The 18663-nt window shown below is 41.3% G+C and overlaps 1 protein-coding gene across 1 annotated transcript; it reads right to left on the reverse strand.

The window, feature by feature from the left end:
• Positions 1-71: 71 nt before the first annotated feature.
• Positions 72-18364, reverse strand: kdm5a (lysine demethylase 5A). The gene is made up of 29 exons (XM_077500061.1): positions 17369-18364; positions 16632-16709; positions 15658-15780; positions 15421-15591; positions 15149-15328; positions 14443-14521; positions 14267-14358; positions 14042-14200; positions 13805-13924; positions 12853-13011; positions 12598-12779; positions 12362-12524; positions 11246-11365; positions 10957-11151; positions 9957-10138; positions 9757-9881; positions 8884-9034; positions 8695-8815; positions 8423-8599; positions 7073-7251; positions 6852-6990; positions 6219-6398; positions 5522-6082; positions 4515-4673; positions 4206-4334; positions 3981-4128; positions 3347-3567; positions 2794-3270; positions 72-761 (listed from the first exon to the last, which is right to left on the reverse strand). The coding sequence occupies exons 1-29, from the start codon at positions 17516-17518 to the stop codon at positions 495-497; spliced, it is 5187 nt and encodes a 1728-aa protein (XP_077356187.1). The 5' UTR covers positions 17519-18364; the 3' UTR covers positions 72-494.
• Positions 18365-18663: the final 299 nt, after the last annotated feature.

Here is an 18663-nt window from a genome sequence, read left to right on the forward strand (position 1 = left end):
ACCTAGAATGAATGACACGATGATGATTCAGGTGGAAAAAAAAAAAGGCAAGCGCATCTGGAAACATCAACTGTTTGACTAGGAATAGTTTATTCAAAGGTGAGAAAACAAAAAAAAAGCCACAACCCATTATTTTAATTGCTTTCAAGCTATATACATTATAAATAATTGAACTACGTTACAAGCATTTATTTTTCCCGAAGTCCGACAGACACGTGTGGAGGGCCGCACAGGAGGAAGCGTTTGTTTAAGTGTGTTTGGTGATTGGTTATCGGAGTGTGGGAGATCAGGGAAGCAGCTGCTGGATGTTTCTCAAGCGAAAACTCTGCTTCGCTTCAAAAGGCTGTCAAATATTTGCATGTTGAGGTTTATGATACAGGAAGTTGATGAAATAGGCTTCGACATGGAAGCGACTTCATGAAGGGTCTATAGCCATCCTGCACTCGGCGTTTCAAGTCCTTTTGAGGGAGGGGGGGGCTGACAGTGACATCGTGCTAACTGTTCTGGTGAGGCTCCTCCTCTGTGTTGAGATGCACGGCGGCGGCGGCGGTCGCCAGCAGGCTCGTCGTCGTCGCCATCACCACCACGCTTTCCTCGGCCGCCTCAGCCACGCCCCCGCCCCCGCCCCGCCCGGCCTCCACGGCCTTCAGGGAGCAGTCCACGCAGATGTAGTCTTCGTTCTCCGCCATTTCGCACGAGACCCCCACGCACACTTGGTGGAACCACTCGTCGCAGCCGCCGTCGCACTGCACCCAGTCCACCTTCAACACCAAAAGGAAACAATCACGTCATCATGTCAAAATGAATACAACTGATTACCGTATTTTCCGCACTATAAGGCGCACTAAAAGCCTTCAATTTTTTCAAAAGCTGATCATGCGCCTTATAATCCAGTGCGCCTTATATATGGATCAATATTGAGCCGCAACAGGTGTCGCTGTCAAGACGCTATCGGTGACCCTGCACGATCGGTGACGTGCATGCGCAGAAGATCCCGCCATCTTGGATCGCTAGCTAATACTAATACTTTACCTCAGAGAAAATAATAAAACAGCTGTTTATTCATTTTGGGAGTGAATGGAGTTGTCAGAAAGCTGGTTTGTAATCTATTAATAAAGTTTGACTGACCTATCTGACTGTTTTGTTCACATTCCCTGGAGCGCAGCACCATCTAATGGATGCATAAAGTAACCCCAGCTTCTACTGTAGCGCCTTATATACGGAAAAAGTTTTAAAATATGTCATTCATTGAAGGTGCGCCTTATAGTGCGGAAAATACAGGACATTTCCAATTATTAGATGATGTCTTTATTGTAAGTAATCTTGTCATACTATGTCGAGCAAAAAAAGAAATAAAAATAAATTGGCCGGACAAATGTGTGCAATATGAATTGGCATGTATAACGGAAAGTTTCCATTCTGGGGCTGCCGTTGTTTTCATTGGGTTCCATCTTAAAGCTTGCACGAATCTAGGGACACCAGTTTGAATACTGACACAGTGCAGCATTGTCACAAGCAAGACGTGCCAATAAAATTCCAGCTATGTGACGAGCCTACCAAATTCCACAGCCCTGATTGGCCGCTGCAGACTGGCCATTTGTTAACCGGTCCACCCCAACTCGGCCTGTTAATATGTTATGTGTAAGTCTCTTTAAGGTGTTCTCGTGCTGTTATCAGCTGTTGATAATACAATAAAGTTCCATGATGATCACGTTTGTGATTAACTCCAAGCAAACTCTCCAAACAACGTAAACGTGTCGGTGGGACCCAAAATGGGATCCGGTCCTCATCATGACAGGATGAACACGGCATTCATTAAGCTATTTTTTTGAAAATTGGTTCAAGTATTTATCCATTCATTATGAATCACTTATTTTTAATTTATTGTAAATACAATATACATTTAACTCATTTGCTCCCAATAACGTGTAAATACGTTTTTTTTAAATGTTCTAAGTGTCCCAAAGACGTATTTATACGTTTCTTTTTGGGGTTTTTTTTAAATGCTAGAGCATACAGAAGGCTTTGATGCAGCCTCTCAACTGCAAAGAACGGTTGCAGAAATGGTAGTTATTACACAAACGGCCAGAAGGTGGCAGCAAAGCAAAGGAGATCAACCAGGGCCATCTAGAAAAAAAGCTCAATTACTTACAATTTTAAATAGATTTGTGAAAACTGATGAAATTTAAGCTCTCTTCTAACGCTAATTGCTGCAAAACGGAAACAGATAGAAACATACTTTTTTTTCCTGATGAAAGAAGACTTTAATCTTTCTTTTGATAGGTCCCATGCTTTTATAGCAATAGAACACAATATTCTGTGGGCCTTGCAAAATCAGTCAAAATCCAGTAACATAGCGAACGGGATTGCTTCTGTGAAAATGGCTGGGAGTGAATGAGTTAAGCTTATTTTTTTAAATTAGACAGCAATTTAACTTAATTATTATGTATTTTTAAATGAGACTGAATAATTGTTCAAATTAACTGTTATGACATATGTTATACGTGACATATAAATTCAAAGTTGTTTTTCCTTCAAACCTCATCTTGACTAACCTGGCTAATCTGTCACAAAAATTGGCCCACCACTGGTTGTATAGCATAAGCACTCAATCTCATGCGTGTCATGTGTAGTTTTATGGTAAATACAGGAAATACAGTAAAAGTCCTACAGTTAAGTAGAAACATGATGTAAAATATTGCTAACCTCACACCTGACTTCTGTTAACATATAATCCATGCATTTGTCTATCAGTTTTTCTTTTGTCATCCGTGTTGTGAACAAAGTCCTCACCTTGTCTTTACACGGCCTTTGGCAATTTTTGGCGGCGCAAACGGCGTTCTCGTCGTTGGAGTCTTCGGCACCAGACCACTCGTACTTGGAGGGGATGTCGAGAATCTTCTTCTCCTTCCTCTTCTCCAGCCCCTCTCGGATGGCCTCTGCCTTGGCGGCCGCTTTCTCCTTCCGCTTCCTCTCCTTCTCCTCCTTGGCTAAACGTTTGGCCAGCTGCTTCATCTCCCGGTTCTTATCCAGTCCCAGTTTCAGCTTCTTCTTCTTAGCTTTGCCTCCGAGGCCCAGCTCCAGGCCGGCCCTTTTCAGTTCCTTGGACTTGGACGGCCGCACGCCGCCCAGCGTCCTGGCCCCAGCGGCGGAGGACATCAGCATGTGGTGGTGGTGGTGGTGCTCGGCTCGCTCCAACTTCCGTTTCCTCTTCTTCTCTGAATCCTTGATCTTCATTTTCAGAGACTTCTCCGTTGAACTGTCATCAGGCTGTGGGAAAAAAATGGTAGTGAGCACCATGCAATAGGTTAAAATTCATGATACAGAGGGACAAAAGTGTGACTACCTCCATAACTTGTAAGAATCTCTCTTCCAAGGGAGGATGTGTGGCCTGCAGGATCCTCCAGATGTGCTGGGTCTCATCTAGAGACACCTCCAGCAGGTCACCTAACATCATCAGCTCCTCCAATTGGGCCTTGGCTTGCGCAGAAAGCTCCAGCACCGGCGGCTCCAGACTGCGAGGTACCAGAGGAGTCTTCCTGGGTTGCTTTCTTGGCGTTCCCACATCTGGAATATCATTTTTTGTTTTTTCATACTTTCTGTCAGTGTAACTTAACTCTTTTTACTGCCACACGTTATCCCAAAAAAAATTCACATCATCTTTGGAAAAGTTCTATTTCATCAGATTTCGTCATGTTTCATTGTAATTTCATACACGGCAGTCCATTGAAAAGAGATACAATGCTGCCATCTGCTGGCCATAGTTGGTGAGTGTTTCTGATTCCACAACCTATTGAGCAGGCAGCGCTGCACTTAAGATGTTGCACTGCCCATTATTTAAAAAAAAAAACGTAGTTGATGTCATTTAACGTTTATGGCGGCATATATCGTGATTTTACGAATTGTTATTAAACGTTTTTGGCGGTCAAAGAGTTAAGCAGTTGTTTGAGAAGGACTAATAGAAAGGAGTGAAGCCTCACTTTGTACAACAGACTTGGAAGCTGACGAGTAGGCGTGTTCGGCGCAAAACGAGGGCGTGGCAGATGGCCACATGTGACTAACCACCTCTTCTGACTTGACGGGGATTTCGTCATCGCAGAAGAGGTAAGGCTTCACTTCTCCTGGGTCCTGGAAAGACAACATTACAAAATGATAAGAAGACTTGAGCACAACTAAGGACTGTTTGACGGAATGGCCACGTTTACCTTCATGTCGTACCCATACGTCTCCCGGATGTCCTCATCTGAGTCAGTCTCCTCGTCGTCATAGTCCACAGACTGGCGCGGTGATGTGGCTCTGCTGAAGCCTGACTGCTGGAAAGTCTGGATGTGACCCTGAAACACAACAATACAATCGCTTCTATCAAGGAACTGCTGTCATTTTTTGCCTATAAAGTAGGGATGTTCGATATCACTTGACTCAACTGCCACTAAACAAAAACAAAACAAAAATAAACAAAAACAGGTTATATTGCATTTCAGCCGTCATGCCTAACATATTGGAAGTCGTCCTACCTGCAAGTCGGGGTTGGCTGCAGCTTTCTGCAGCTCGGCGTTGATGATTTTCTCCGTCTTCTCCCGTGCAGCTTGCTCCACCATGCGCTGGCTCAAAACGGACAGCTTGGCCAGGGCGGACGACAGTTCCTCCGTGGCCAGAGCGCGACGTGCCCGATCCTGGAAGCAACCTTGACAATTAGCTTTTTCCTCACTCATGGTTATTTACATCTGAAGCGTGCAGGAAGCCACAAATTCAGTTGCAAAAAATTATGTTGTATCATTTTAAAACGTTCACACTTGGAGTTTGGGTCTTATACTGCATTACCATCTTATAATATGATAGAATGACCAATCATTCAGGTTGGTAACATTACGTAATAGAGTCAAGACATATACTGTGGAGATTTTACAGAGGACTAGATTGCATGAATTAAAATTTGAACATGTAAAATTCAAACATAACGAAAATAAACAAATAAATAAAAAGTATATAACTGCATGCGGGGACCGGTGCCTCAATTTAAAAAAAAAAAAAAAAAAACCTTCCTGACCTTACAAGCTGATATGATTATTATCTATCATTCCACTACGTTTTTCTTCAAAAGCCGTATCTTGACAGGAATAACGTACAAAGTTATTAAAAAACAAAAAGGTTTATTTTGAAAATTTTCTTTTTCAGAATAAAAAGTAAAAATTACTTCAAATATCATTGCTATCATTAAATTCTGACTTTAATATCATATTAGGACTTTATCTTGGAAAAAAATATTCTCATAGGATTATGACTTTTGTTCATGAAAAAACATGTTCATGTAAACATTACATTTTTTTCTTGAAAAATAGATAACTCTCATAATATAGATTTTTTTCTATAAAAAAAAAAATCAATTTATTTTCATAACAATTTTTTTTTTTTCCTCGAAATTGATTTTTAAAATTTCTATGGCATCTAGGCTTATATGTATAAGTGATTTGAAAAGGTCTCCCATGTGAGAGGTACAAAAGGTTTGATTTCAAGTGCATACCTGCCAGCTCATTGCCCTCTCAGTTAAACATTGAAGGGCCTCTCCTTCTGGTAGTCTGACCGGAAGCTTCTGCAGCGACACCAGCAGCGACAGGATGGTCTCCAACCTGGGCCGCCTGGACCGCTGACACAGCGGGCACAGAAATTTGGAGTCCTTGCTATTGCTCTGCCAAGCGGCGCCGAGCTTCTTCTGCGTTCCCGTCTTGGGCAGAGGCACGCACACGCCGTGGAACCAATCCTTGCACAGCTCGCACTGCAGCATGAAGCCGCTAGCCGTCTTCCGACACAGGCAGAACTTGACTTCCTCGATTCGGTCGGCCATGGCCATCTTGGCCAGGTTGGCGGCGCGCAGGGAGTGGATGGCCTCCACCTCTTTCTGCTCTTTGGCTTTGAAGGCGGCGACGACGGTGGAAGTGTCTCGCGCCTCTTCCGGGCTCTCGTCCAGGTCGCTCAAGTTGTCGGGGTCGAAGCCTCCTCGCTCCTTCTCCATGAGCTCCCTCACTCGTTTCCGCTTGCTCTTGCTGTTGCTGTACACGCCGATGTCCACGCGAGGACTGAGGACCTTGAAAGACCATGTGAATCATCACAAGGGGTACTCAGTTTCATTTCAACGCAGCAATTGATATGGCAGGGAACTTTTCCAAAATAGAACATTTTTAATTGGTTTTATCCCCCACCCAGCTAACCTGATATCTCACCTGGAGTAATGTGTATGTTGAATTCTTTTTTAGAAAGGTGCGGCCAGTTCTCTCCCTCCAGGCTCTAGCCGAGGCCACCTGAGACTCCACCTGGGCCAGCGGATCGAGACGGACCGGGATGGAACGACCCCGAGCCAGCAAGCTCTCCAGCTGCTCCAGGTAAGCGTAGCTACTCCCACTCTGTGTGTGGAAACAAAGGTCTTCGTCACCAAAGCTTCTCAAACAATGGTGTCGACAGCTATTGCCTTTGCATCAATTCACCACCAGACGGAGCCATAGCAACATTTTTTAGCTCTTTTACTGCCACACGTTATCAAAAAAACTTTAATATGACAAAGGCATTGATCATTCATATCATCCTTGAAAAAGTTCTATTTCATCAGATTTCATCATGTTTCATTGTAATTTCATACACCGGCAGTCCATTGAAAAGATACAATGCTGCCATCTGCTGGCCATAGTTAGTGTTTTTGATTCCACAACCTATTAACCAGGCAGCGCTGCATTTAGATGTAGCACAAAAAAAACAAAAAACGTAGTTAACATTTATGGCGGCATATAACGTGATTTTACGAATCGTTATTCAACATTTTTGGTGGTCAAAGAGACCAAGACCAAGAATATATTGTGTACCTGAATAGCGTCCACCTTGGCAGTCCAGTCTTTAGCTTTTTGCAGAGCCTCTCGTAGAGCCAAAATATTCGGTAGGTATGCTGGAATGTTCCTGGCCTCCAGCACGATACTTTCCAATGTCACCATGCTGTGTCGAGGTCTTTATTTGAAAGGCAAATAGGCAGGAGTCACTCGGCACGCTACTTTTCAGCAACACTCTGTACGCAATAAGTAATCTATACCTGGCCTGTAAGCAAGCGCGGGCCTTGTCCTCCCATTTTTCAGAGATAGTGAGGATCTCCTGCAGCTCGGCCATCGCCTTCTCCACGGCGTGATGAGGAGCCAGGCCCACCCCGGAATCAATGAGCCTCTTCATCAGCTCCAGGGTGACGCGGTGAGGCTCCGTCAAGGTAATGCGCACCTTGAAAAGACAGCAGCTGTCACGTGGAGACTTCACATCCTTACAACTATGATATTTCAATGACCTTTCAGGTCCAGTGCCTTTTATTTTCTCCCAAGGACCCATCACAATCTTAACGCTAATTTAACATGTGCTCCCCTAAATGCCATTGAAATGTTTTTTTTTTCTTCAATATTTCAACCAAAATATTCATGACGTTTCAGAAAGCAAGTTGAAACAATTTCAAATGAATTAAATTCAATATGCTTCCACAGTTTCTAGCTGACGTGCACCATTTACCTTAATGACGGCTAGTTTACAAAGTCACTATATTTACAACTTATTAGCTATTTGTTAAAAAAAAAAACAGCAAATTTATTTACTGCTAAAACAGGCATTAGGTCAGCCCCATATGGGAATTCATATCTCAATTTCTGTTTGATACACGATTCATCAATAAAAAATATACAATAACCATTACCATACATTTTCTATGCTACTTATCCTGATTAGGGATATAAAATTGTAACATCAATGTATCCATAACTATATTATATTTATTAGCGGTGTTAAAAAAAAAATCGATTCAGCAATATATCGCGATATTGCATCGCGCAATTCTTGAATCGATTCAATAGGTGGCTGAAGCGATTTTTAATCTTCCATTTTTAATGGAAAAATATTCAACAAAATGTCTTACTTCGGGTTAGGGTTCACACCGTAAGCATGGAAAAATGTTATATTAATGAACATTAAGCCATAATATTTTATTTCAATGCTGTTCTAACATGAAACACATTACTATCTGTATAAGACTGATAAACTGTTTCAGACTGTTTCAGATAAATACATAATACATTTTCATCCAAATCTTATACTGTATAAGTTTACTGATTGGTATTTTCTAAATTTGAATTTAAAAAAATTGCAACAATCGACTTATCAATTTGTATCGGGATTAATCGGTATCGAATCGAATCGTGACCTGTGAATCGTGATACGAATCGAATCGTCAGGTACTAGGCAATTCACACCCCTAATATTTATTGTTTATATATATAATTGCTGACTATAAGAAATACATTTGTCAGGCTCAGCATAGAATAACTTATTTTGTGGACGCCCAAGTTGAGGCCTGCAGACCCTCTGGGAACCCCAGTTTGAGAACAACTGTTAGTATTTGGAAGCCAACCTCATCCAGCCAACGGGCCTGCTGGAGCTCCTGTTTGAGGCGAGGAAGCTCAGGTAGCTCCACATCCAGGCCGCTACCGAGGTCCAGAAGGGCCTGCAGCTTGGAGGAATCCGGCAGCTCATCCGCCAGCGCCATCTGGGCTCGCTCGTGGAAGTCTTCCACATTCTCCAGTAACTCCTGTCAGCGTGAGTGAGGTGAACACACAATCGATCGCATAGCTCCAATTTCTTTTCTGTGACTTGATCAAAAGACAATCTTGGTGAGGGACGGACCTTGACTTGTTTGGCCTGGCTGATGATGCAGGGCAGCCTATAAAGTTGCTCCACAAAGGCTTTGAGCTCATCCACAGTCAACTTGCTGCGGGTCCGACTGCTCTCAGAACGCAGGCGGCTGCTGTGGTTGGGTAGAAAAATATTGTAGATGTACAATTGCCTGGCTTTTGTGCAAAGACGTCGTCGTACCTGTGTCTCTGCTTGCGGCTGAGCAACATCTGAGCTACAGAGGAGCACGTCTCGGCCTCTTTGACCATTTCTCGGAGGCGGCGGAACAGAGAATTCTCCGGGTACTTCCTGTCCTCTGCATCCTCCAGCAAAACCTTGAGCTCAATGAGATCTGTGAGAGAGAGACCGGGCAATTAACTCATTTGCTCCCAATAACGTGTAAATAAGTTTTTTTTTTAATGTTTTAAGTGTCCCAAAGACGTATTTATACGTTTTTTGGGTTTTTGTTTTTTTTAATGCTAAAGTATACAGAAGGCTTTGATGCAGCCTCTCAACTGCAGCAGGTGGCAGCAGAGCAAAGGAGATCAGCCAGGGCCCTCTCGGAAAAACCCTAAATTACTTACAATTTTAAATAGATTTGTGAAAATTGATGAAACTTTGCTCTCTTCTAATGCTAATTGCTGCAAAACCGTAACAGATAGAAACATACTTTTTTTTTCCTGATAAAAGAAGAGACTTAAATCTTTCTTTTGATAGGTTCCATGCTTTATAGCCATAGAACACAATATTCTGTGGGCCTTGCAAAATCAGTCAAAATTCAGTAAAACAGCCGGGAGCGAACGGGATTGCGAAATGTGAAAATGGCTGGGATTTAATGAGTTAAATATGCAGATTACGAAGTACACTTTCCAAAACCAACTTTGGATTAAAAAATAAATAAATCTCACAGCACACCACCAAACTAAAAGGTCACAACAACTACACATGTATTTGGGCAAGTAATGATTTTGTCTCAATTTACTCACAAATCGACCACTAGGTTTACAAATTTAGTGAATTTGGATTCCCACACACAATGGCTGCCAATCACACAGGTAGAAGATGGTTTGAAACCTTTCTTGTTCTTCTGGTCTGCAGCCAAGGCCTCGTTGATCCTCTTTGCCCAAGTGTCGTATGACTGCGCACGATTCTTCACACCGTAAAGCATGGCTGGAAACTCCTCCAGATCGTAGCGATACCTGAACAATGAAAACATTACCTCTGCTTTGCCGAAAGCCAGAAAAGCAGCACAAAAAAAATGAGGAAGCGCTTACCTGAGGCACTTGTTACTGAGAGGGCAGTCGCAGAGATCTGCTGCATGGTGGAGACAAACCAGACGATCAGGAGAACAAGAGCAGGTGAGCGCAGACAGGAAGCAGGTGGTCTTGCACTTGTAGCACTGGCGCTCATCATCGGGGACCAGCTCAAAAACTTCCTGCTCAGAGGACAGCACCCCCTACAGGCAACGGCGAACAAGTCAGAAAAATGGGAATACAGTTATCCCCTTCTCGATTGTATGGAAGACCAAAATTGCCAAAATTTGAAGTAAATAAATGAATAAAAGTGAAAATAAAAATAAATATAAAAAATATATAATTTGAAAATTATGTCTAAAAAATTTAATTTAAATGGAAATAAATCTGTTTTTATTTTCACTTTTAGTCATTTATTGATTTAGTAATGTATTTATTTATTTAGTCATTTATTTATTTTGAATTTTGGCAGTTTTGGGGCCGTACTGCCAAGTCGAAATGTTATTCAAATGAGGGGGCGGTCCTAAGCGTGTCTTAGGTTGGACTCCACAGTTGCAAAGTGCCTGTCATTGGTCCAGTGAGCAGCTCGCCGAACAAGGAAGTCTCGCCGACAGCCGGCTTGCAATGGAGAGCTCGTGTCCACTGTCACCACAACTTGCGACTTGAGTTGTTAGAGACGAGAGAGCGGACAGCGGACAAGATCGTCGTCGATTGCTGCAGCTCTCCATTGCAAGCCGGCTGCCGGCGAGACTTCCTTGTTCGGCGAGCTGTTCACTCGACCAATGACAGGCAGTTTGCAACGGCATAGTCCAACACAAGACATGCTTAAACCGCCCCCTCATTTGAATAACATTTCGACTTGGCAGTACGGCCCAAAACTGCCAAAATTCAAAATAAATAAATGACTAAATAAATAAATGACTAAATAAATAAATAAATTACAAAATAAATAAATAAATGACAAAAAGTGAAAATAAAAACGGATTTATTTCCATTTATATTTAAAAGTTACATTACTTACCATTTCTTGGATTGCCTTTCTGAGTTTAGTCTCCTCATCCATCACTTCCCCCATCTCCTTGACAACGGCCGCAGCCAACTCCACGTCCAGGCTGTCCGGATCAGCGGCCATCTTGCACAGCAGCTCGTCGTGTGAGAAGACGCAATAGCGGTGTAGGCGCCGGTAGTGAGCCACGCACTGACGGCCCATGGGTAACTGGGAAGGACCAAACGGTAACCAAATTCAAATTGAGATGCCACTCATTCATCCAGATCTTATTCAAAATTGTTATGAATGGAGGAAGCCTTACCCAGTCGGCGGTGCAAAAGTTAACAGCCTCTGCAAAATTGTAGCCCTGGTTGAAACCACTGTGGTAGGCTCGTGGAAAGGTGACCACAAACTCCCCTGCGCACTGATTGGTCCTGTATACCTACAAAGAAGGATTGTCAAACGTGTCAACTTTCCGTGGGAATTAATGTGAATAAATCAGCATTTTATTACATAACCCTGTCAAATATGCATTTATTCTGGGAGGGAAGAAAGTCAATGAGTATTCATTCCTTAATGCATTGAGGTGAGTAATATTTTACTTTACATTCACGTTTTTCTGTTTCAATGAAAGACGCAATTATTCCATAAAATCAAAACTTTTCTAAAATTCTACGAACAAACATATTCTGTTCATATGTCCTGCTTTATCATTCTATTATTTTACACTGATGTTTGCTGAAAAATAAAAGCTATTTTTAAAATATACTTATATATATATATATATTTAAAGTTGAATATGATTCCTTTCTAAAATTCCCCAGATTAACTTTCCATATTGATGACGAATGTACCACCTTTGTGCAACTCTAATTAGGGGTGTAACAATATGCGCGATATCGTGATATTAAAACTGCCACAATATCGTCGTCATCATATTCATGATATTTAAATGCAACACATCTGTTCAAAAAGAGTCAGGTTGATTTCCATTTGTGCAGTTCTAACACCCTCTGGTGGCTAGTTTTTTTTTAGTGCAATTTAATTTTCATTAGGGATGTTTTGGCCCTTCTATGTTTAAAACCTACACTAAGTGTCAGATGAAGGGCAACGTAATATTGTAAGATTGTGAAACAAGTCAATATGTGGAGAAGCTCAATGTGTGCGTGCATTAACAACATAACATAATAATAATAACATAAAAATAATAATAACATTGCTGTTATGTACAAAAGCACAAGATTATGCTTTTTTTTAAGTATGAGCTCATTTTTCTGACAATATTGTGACCTTTTTTAAATATCGTCAAACTCCCCACAATATCGTGATAATTATCATATCGCGAGCTTCATACCGTGATATCGTATCGTGTCGTTTAGATATCGTTACATCCCTAACTCTAATGAGAATGATCAGGTGTGAAGTCTGGGCCACATACAGGCACACCGTGCTCCATGAGGATGTTGGGGTTCATGATGGTAACCAGCTGATGGAGGAGGTCCGGCTGCGACTGAAACAGCTCTGGAGCTAATTTTTTCATCACCGCCTCCAGCTGCTCCGCTGCGGACGCCGGCACTCCATACCAGGTCTTCGGCTCTCCCCTGATGTTTGAAGACAAACGGAGAAGTTGAAACTTTTTGCAACAAGTGACAGTGGCAAATTCACCAATCTCACCAATGGAGGAAATTAATGGAGTAACTCCAGTGGTCCTCGATGTGCCAGCAGAAGGAAGAGAAACACATGCCCACATAGAGCCAGGGCACCTTCATGCCCGAGATGTCCACATTGATGTGAGTGAGGACTGACTGCTCCAGCACCGGCATGTTGTTCAGATTCCAGCCAGAGTTGGCGTACTCCTAACAGGATTAGTTAAAGAAAATTGCTATTAATCACTGCAATGAGTAATTTTTTGCAGATCAGCCATCTCACTTCTTCATCTCCCAGTAGCCTCCTCTTTCCATCTCTGACAGGGAATCCGCTGCCCACGTCCTTAGAGCTGATGTCGGCTCCGTACTCCACGATGACGTCCTCCTCAATGCTGCTTACCAGACGCCAGAACTCCTTCTCCACCAGCTCGGTGGGCACCATCTTTGAAATGAAATAATATATACAGTATGTGCTTTTTGACAGACAAAACATCCATTGCAAAATGTATATTTCAAAACTTAGTTTACTTTTTATTTTTGTATGAATTTACAGTGTCTAGATACGTTCGAAGAGCTTAACGTGTTTACATTTCATTCTTTCACATTACAATAGCTACAAACTACTTAATTGTGGCAATTAAGCACAGACTATGAATGTTAAGTTTATGTTAAAACAGATTTAGAATCAGTATACATTATTGTTGTCTGAACATTTTCTACAGGAATTATTTTTTAATAAATAAAACCATTAAATTTAACATTTGTTAGGTTTATTAGATTAAAATAGTAGTCATCCTGAATGACTGAAAGAAAAAAAAAGAAAAAAGAAAAGAAAAAAAAAGTAAAAAAAAAAGAAGTCGAGATTGTATTTTCTGGCCATATCACCCAACCCGATGTAATATGATTTATTTTTTAGGACAGGGATGTTGACAAATGTTGGCATGACTACTTTATAAGAGTGATAAGCAGTGCAGTGACAAAAATACATTCCTAATTAAAATTAAAATGCATTAATAAACTAACCACCACAGGGTGGTAGCACTGCACAAATGGAATACAACCTCACCTTTTTTAACAGATGTGCTGCTTTTATTGTCGTGACATGATAACAATATTGTGGCAATTTTAATATCGCGATATCATGATATTGCCATTATGTTACATCTCTTAATGTAATATGACAAAAAATTGCAATAAGATTATATCTAAAAAGCATTCCGCAATACTTTACATACATGGACTGGCATGTTGAAATAGTCCGACTTGAACTGGTCGGCCATTTCTCCGAAGGTCTGGAGTGTGTATTCCCTTACGGCCTGCTCAAAGCCAAACGCCTCTCTGGGCTTACTGCACTCCTGCATAGAAGAAGAAGAAGGGGAAAAAAAATGAAACCAATCCAGAAGGGGGTGAGGAAAAATAATAATAATAATAATAAAAAACACAATCGATCTTGGTGGTTGTGCGAGGTTTACCTCTGCGACACACTTGGGGCAGCGCCAGTCACCTTTGGGCACGTCATGCAGAGGTGGAATCAGGCAGAACGTGTGGTAGCTGTCATCGCAGCCGTCACACAAAAGCAGGCGGTCCTCCTCATCGCCACGTCCGCACATCAGGCAGAAGTACAGGTCGATCTGGGAGAGCGTTACATGAAGTTAGGAAAGCAATCAGATGTCACGAAGCTGCAGTTCGACACTCACAAAGTTGACCTCCAGCGTCTCCTTGCGCGGCCTCATTTTGATCGCGAAGGCTTGAGCTCTGAGGTGACGATGCTTCTTGTTGTAGCCGTCGTCTAACGTGGCGGGAAACAGTTTTCGGCTGATGATCGCATTTCGCGGGGGAAATAAAAATGCGGGACGATCCATATGTTTCTTACCTGCCGACACAATTTCTAAGTCCACCATCTTGGGACTGGTGCCAAAGAATTTGAGGCCTTTCGGCTCTTTGTTTTCCCTCTAAAGAGATAACAGCAAAAAGTGACGGTTCATTCTCAAAAATCAGAGATACTATGCATTACGCATAAAAATGAGGGCTACTTGGCTTCCGGGTGAAATTTCCAAATGAACCTTACTCGCACTACAGTACAACCTTTACAGGTGAACTTAATTTGACCTTCTCTAAACGTCGAATGCATATGTCCAACTGTCAAATGTTTTAACATTGTCGCTCTCTAACAAGGAGAAGCTGTTTAAATACGTGTATGTCTTAATTTGTTACATATATTTTACGACTATTTTAACTCTTTGACCGCCAAAAACGTTTAATAACCATTAGTAAAATCAGGACGTATGCTGCCATAAACGTTAAATGACGTCAACTAAGTTTTTTTATTTTTTCCGCAGTGCAACGTCTAAGTGTAGCACTGCCTGGTCAATGCGTTGTGGAATCAAAAACACTAACTTTTATCTTTGATAACGTGTAGCAATAAAAGAGTTAATGTCATATGTATACAAATAGCCAAGGCATGAGAGGCAGTTCACCATTTGAAATAATAGTATTCAAAACAGCTAACTTGAAATAAGTTACATGATTCAGTATAGTACGAAATGCAGCTTTAACAAGTAATCCTTCTCGATCCACACCTCTGATTTAAGTCGCCTGGAGCGTCTTTCGGCCCGAGGACGCTCTTTCACCTGCGCTGTGTCAACCTCTCCGTCTTTGTCCTCATCTTCCTCTTGGTCATCCTCCTCAACTGCCTCCTCGCCAACTCCCTCATCAACTTCCTCGCAGTCATCCCCCTCTTCGTACAGTTGCTGGGTGCCCTAACGGAGGGCAAGATGTGAGAATGTCAATACAAACGGCTGAAAAATAAAACTTAAAAAAAAAAAGAAGAAGATTTATGGATGTGCCTTACAGTCAAAGTGGCTCCCGACTGGAAGAGCTCATAGGGGTAAAGGATCCTTTCATAGTGTGATCGCAGGAGTGAGCCAGTCCCTTTCCCAGGCGGGAAGCCCATTCGGCTGCTCACTTTGGACCACCTTTTCTCTTTACACACAGTCACAAAGCCGCCTTCAGATGACACAACCTGAACATGTGCAAAAAAATGATGTTTAATTTGACACAAATACCATGAAATGGACTCCAGGTTTACCTTGCTGAGTTGATACAGGTCCAGGACCTTACGCTCCACGTGTGGGAAGCGAATCTTGGATCCTTGCAGCTCCCAGAACTTTGCGATCTGATCCAGGAAGTTGAGCTTCACCCGAGTGAGTGCCTGGAGAAGAGAAAATTTGAAGTGAAGCACAGCACAGCACTAAACCACACACCCATTCCCAACATCTTTATTTTCCTCAAACATTCAAATACATAAGAGGACAAAACCTCAATTACAGTGAATTTATTGGGAACACTTATTTAAACATCAAATGCTGCTATAAATACACAAAATAAAAAAATTGTGATCTGCAATGGACTATTGATACACTCTCTCCATTCATTTTAGTATTCAATACAAAAAAAATCCCTTTGTATTTATTAAATGAATTTGGGCTGGACAATCTGGCCAAAAAAATAAAATCTCAAATTTGGCAGTCATTCAGGCCGATTATGATTTTAATCTAACAAACCCCAAAAACATTTAAAAGGTTTCATTCATTCAAAAATAATTCATGTGGAAAACGTTCAGACACCAGTAACGTATACTGTTTCTAGATCAGTTTTAACATTCATAGTTTGTGCAAGTAGTTTGTAGGCTATTGTAATTTGTAAACAAGTCTTGTAAACCAGGCACCCAGCATTCTACCACTTGTGCAAAATTACAACTCACAAAAAACATTTGATTGTAAGAGAACGTAAGAACATCTTTTAATAATCCAGATTTGATTTCACGATTTAGCAAATATTCAACGATTCGGTTTTGTAAATGATGATGAATTAATTCAATGTATTGTCCAGTCCTAAAACGAACTAAGTTATACACCCAAAATGTATATTAATAAAATAAATGAATCTTCTTTTATGACGCAATTCCATTTTACGCCACTAATCTACCTGCCCTTGAAAAAAAGTCCTATAAAAGCTAGAGAAACATCCAACTTAACGCCTTTGTCATAATAAGAAACTTACCTCAAGTTCATTCAATCTTTGTACTCGAGGAGTGAACCGGAAATGACGTACATCACATGCAAACGGAGGCTGCCAGTCCTTGTAGAAAAGGAAAAAAATGAAAATGACTTGACGCATAAACTAAAATAAGAAGATTAATCACGATGTAATAAGAGTTTATAGTATACACTTCCGAACCAGCAGCACACGACGTAAGGAAATGGTGACTTCGATGTAGGTTGTGGTCTGTCCAGGACCTGACCACTTTTTGTTTTGGTTTTATTAAAGGTCCGCTTTCGTACAAAAACAATAATAATACCATCAATCCATTTCAAGAAAATCGATAAAGTATATAATGATTGCTTTTAGGCCTATACACGCTCCAAAAAAATAAAATGAGGTGTGACTGGGCTACCTGAGGCCCAACGTCGAGTTGACGTAGCTAACGTAAAGTAGCTTCCTGAATGCATAAAATGTGAGTTGTATTTGTAACTATTTTCCATCGATGAGATTTTTTGTAGGGTTTATTAATATAAGATTGACATTTAACATAAAATTAAGGCGTTTTGAGTGGTGGAGCACACAATAAAAGCTTTGTGTGACCTCTAATTGGAGTGATGGGAAGTGGTCGTACATTTCTTAAAATAAATAAATTACAAAATAAAACAGGCCGACAAGGGAGAAAAAAAATCACGTGATAGAAAATATCGCAAATTGGTCATGTTTCTGTGTTGTTACGTGGATGTTTTTAAGTTTACCTCAGGAGGTCTGATCTTGCAGATGCCAGTTTTCTCCGCGATGGGTCGGATTTTGTTGATAAATCCAAGGGGGTCCGAGAAATCTTCCCAACTTGGCTCAAAAACTGGACATTCGGGAGGAGGCACAAACTCACCGACTGTAGTAGACATGTTTGGATGTTTCCCCCCCAGCCCGCGAGGAGTCTAATAATTGTGATACAGTAAATATTTCCAAGTTGCTTTCACCAGGCCATAAATGGATCCAAATGTTCATCGTCGCGTGGAACTTCTTCCACCATCTTCCTTGGTGTAAATAACGTCAATGACGTTTAGGATAAGGGATGAAATTGAGATATTTTGAACGTTACTCTAGCTTTGAGTTGTGCAAAAATCTTGGATTTGTGTCGCTTTGTCGCCTCTCCTACAGAGGACAGAGGGCAGTGTCAGTCCAAAACGCCATCACACCTCTTCTCACAGCGGAGATACACAATAGGGGTGAGTAGACGACTTTATCCACCATTTGATGGCAAAACATACAAGTTCTTGTAAATAAAAAATAATACTCCAGGGTAGCGACGTTAGCTGCGGGTGCTAACCTAGCTCGGTGTGTCTACCTGTGTAACACATGATCTCTTCGCGATGCTGCACTTCCAATCGAGGAGACTCGCGCCGAGCACAGTATGCTGCCACTTAAGGTATGCCGATGTTACTGATAAAAGCCGTCATTGTTCTTCCAAATCGGTTACTATCGTACATTGTTGACTGATGCCTTCACTTGCCTCCGCCATTCATTGACGCGTACGGGAAACTAGCAGAGGGGCTAGTTAGCTTAGCAACCGAGCATTGCGCAGCTAACGTTGGCCAAAAACAGCGCTTTGCCAGGGTTAATTTGACATGTTGTGATTACGAAATCTTTACTCGTCGTCGCTAAAATGTAAAAAAATGAACTGTTATTTTTCTTATGTCACTTTTTATTAATTTAACGTCGCCTGTCGTTGTTGTTGCCACATTAGTCAGTCCTGTTAGCGCCTCTTAGCGGCGTGGAGTCGTCATTGACAAAAAAACAATCAAACCAGATAAATAAAATAAATAAATAAATAAATGAATAAATAAATACATATTAAAAAGGACAAAACGGGTTTTAAAAATCGTTTTATACTTATTTTATTGAATACATACTTGCAAAGTACATGCATCTAGATTAATGGTACAACACTTTACAATTTAAAACTACATATTGGATAGACATTTAAAATAAAGAAAAGACCACTAATGGTGGTCGAAGAAATTTGATACGATACAAATCATTTTAAAAG

This window comes from Festucalex cinctus, chromosome 16 (assembly GCF_051991245.1).
Source record: "Festucalex cinctus isolate MCC-2025b chromosome 16, RoL_Fcin_1.0, whole genome shotgun sequence".
NCBI lineage: Eukaryota > Metazoa > Chordata > Actinopteri > Syngnathiformes > Syngnathidae > Festucalex > Festucalex cinctus.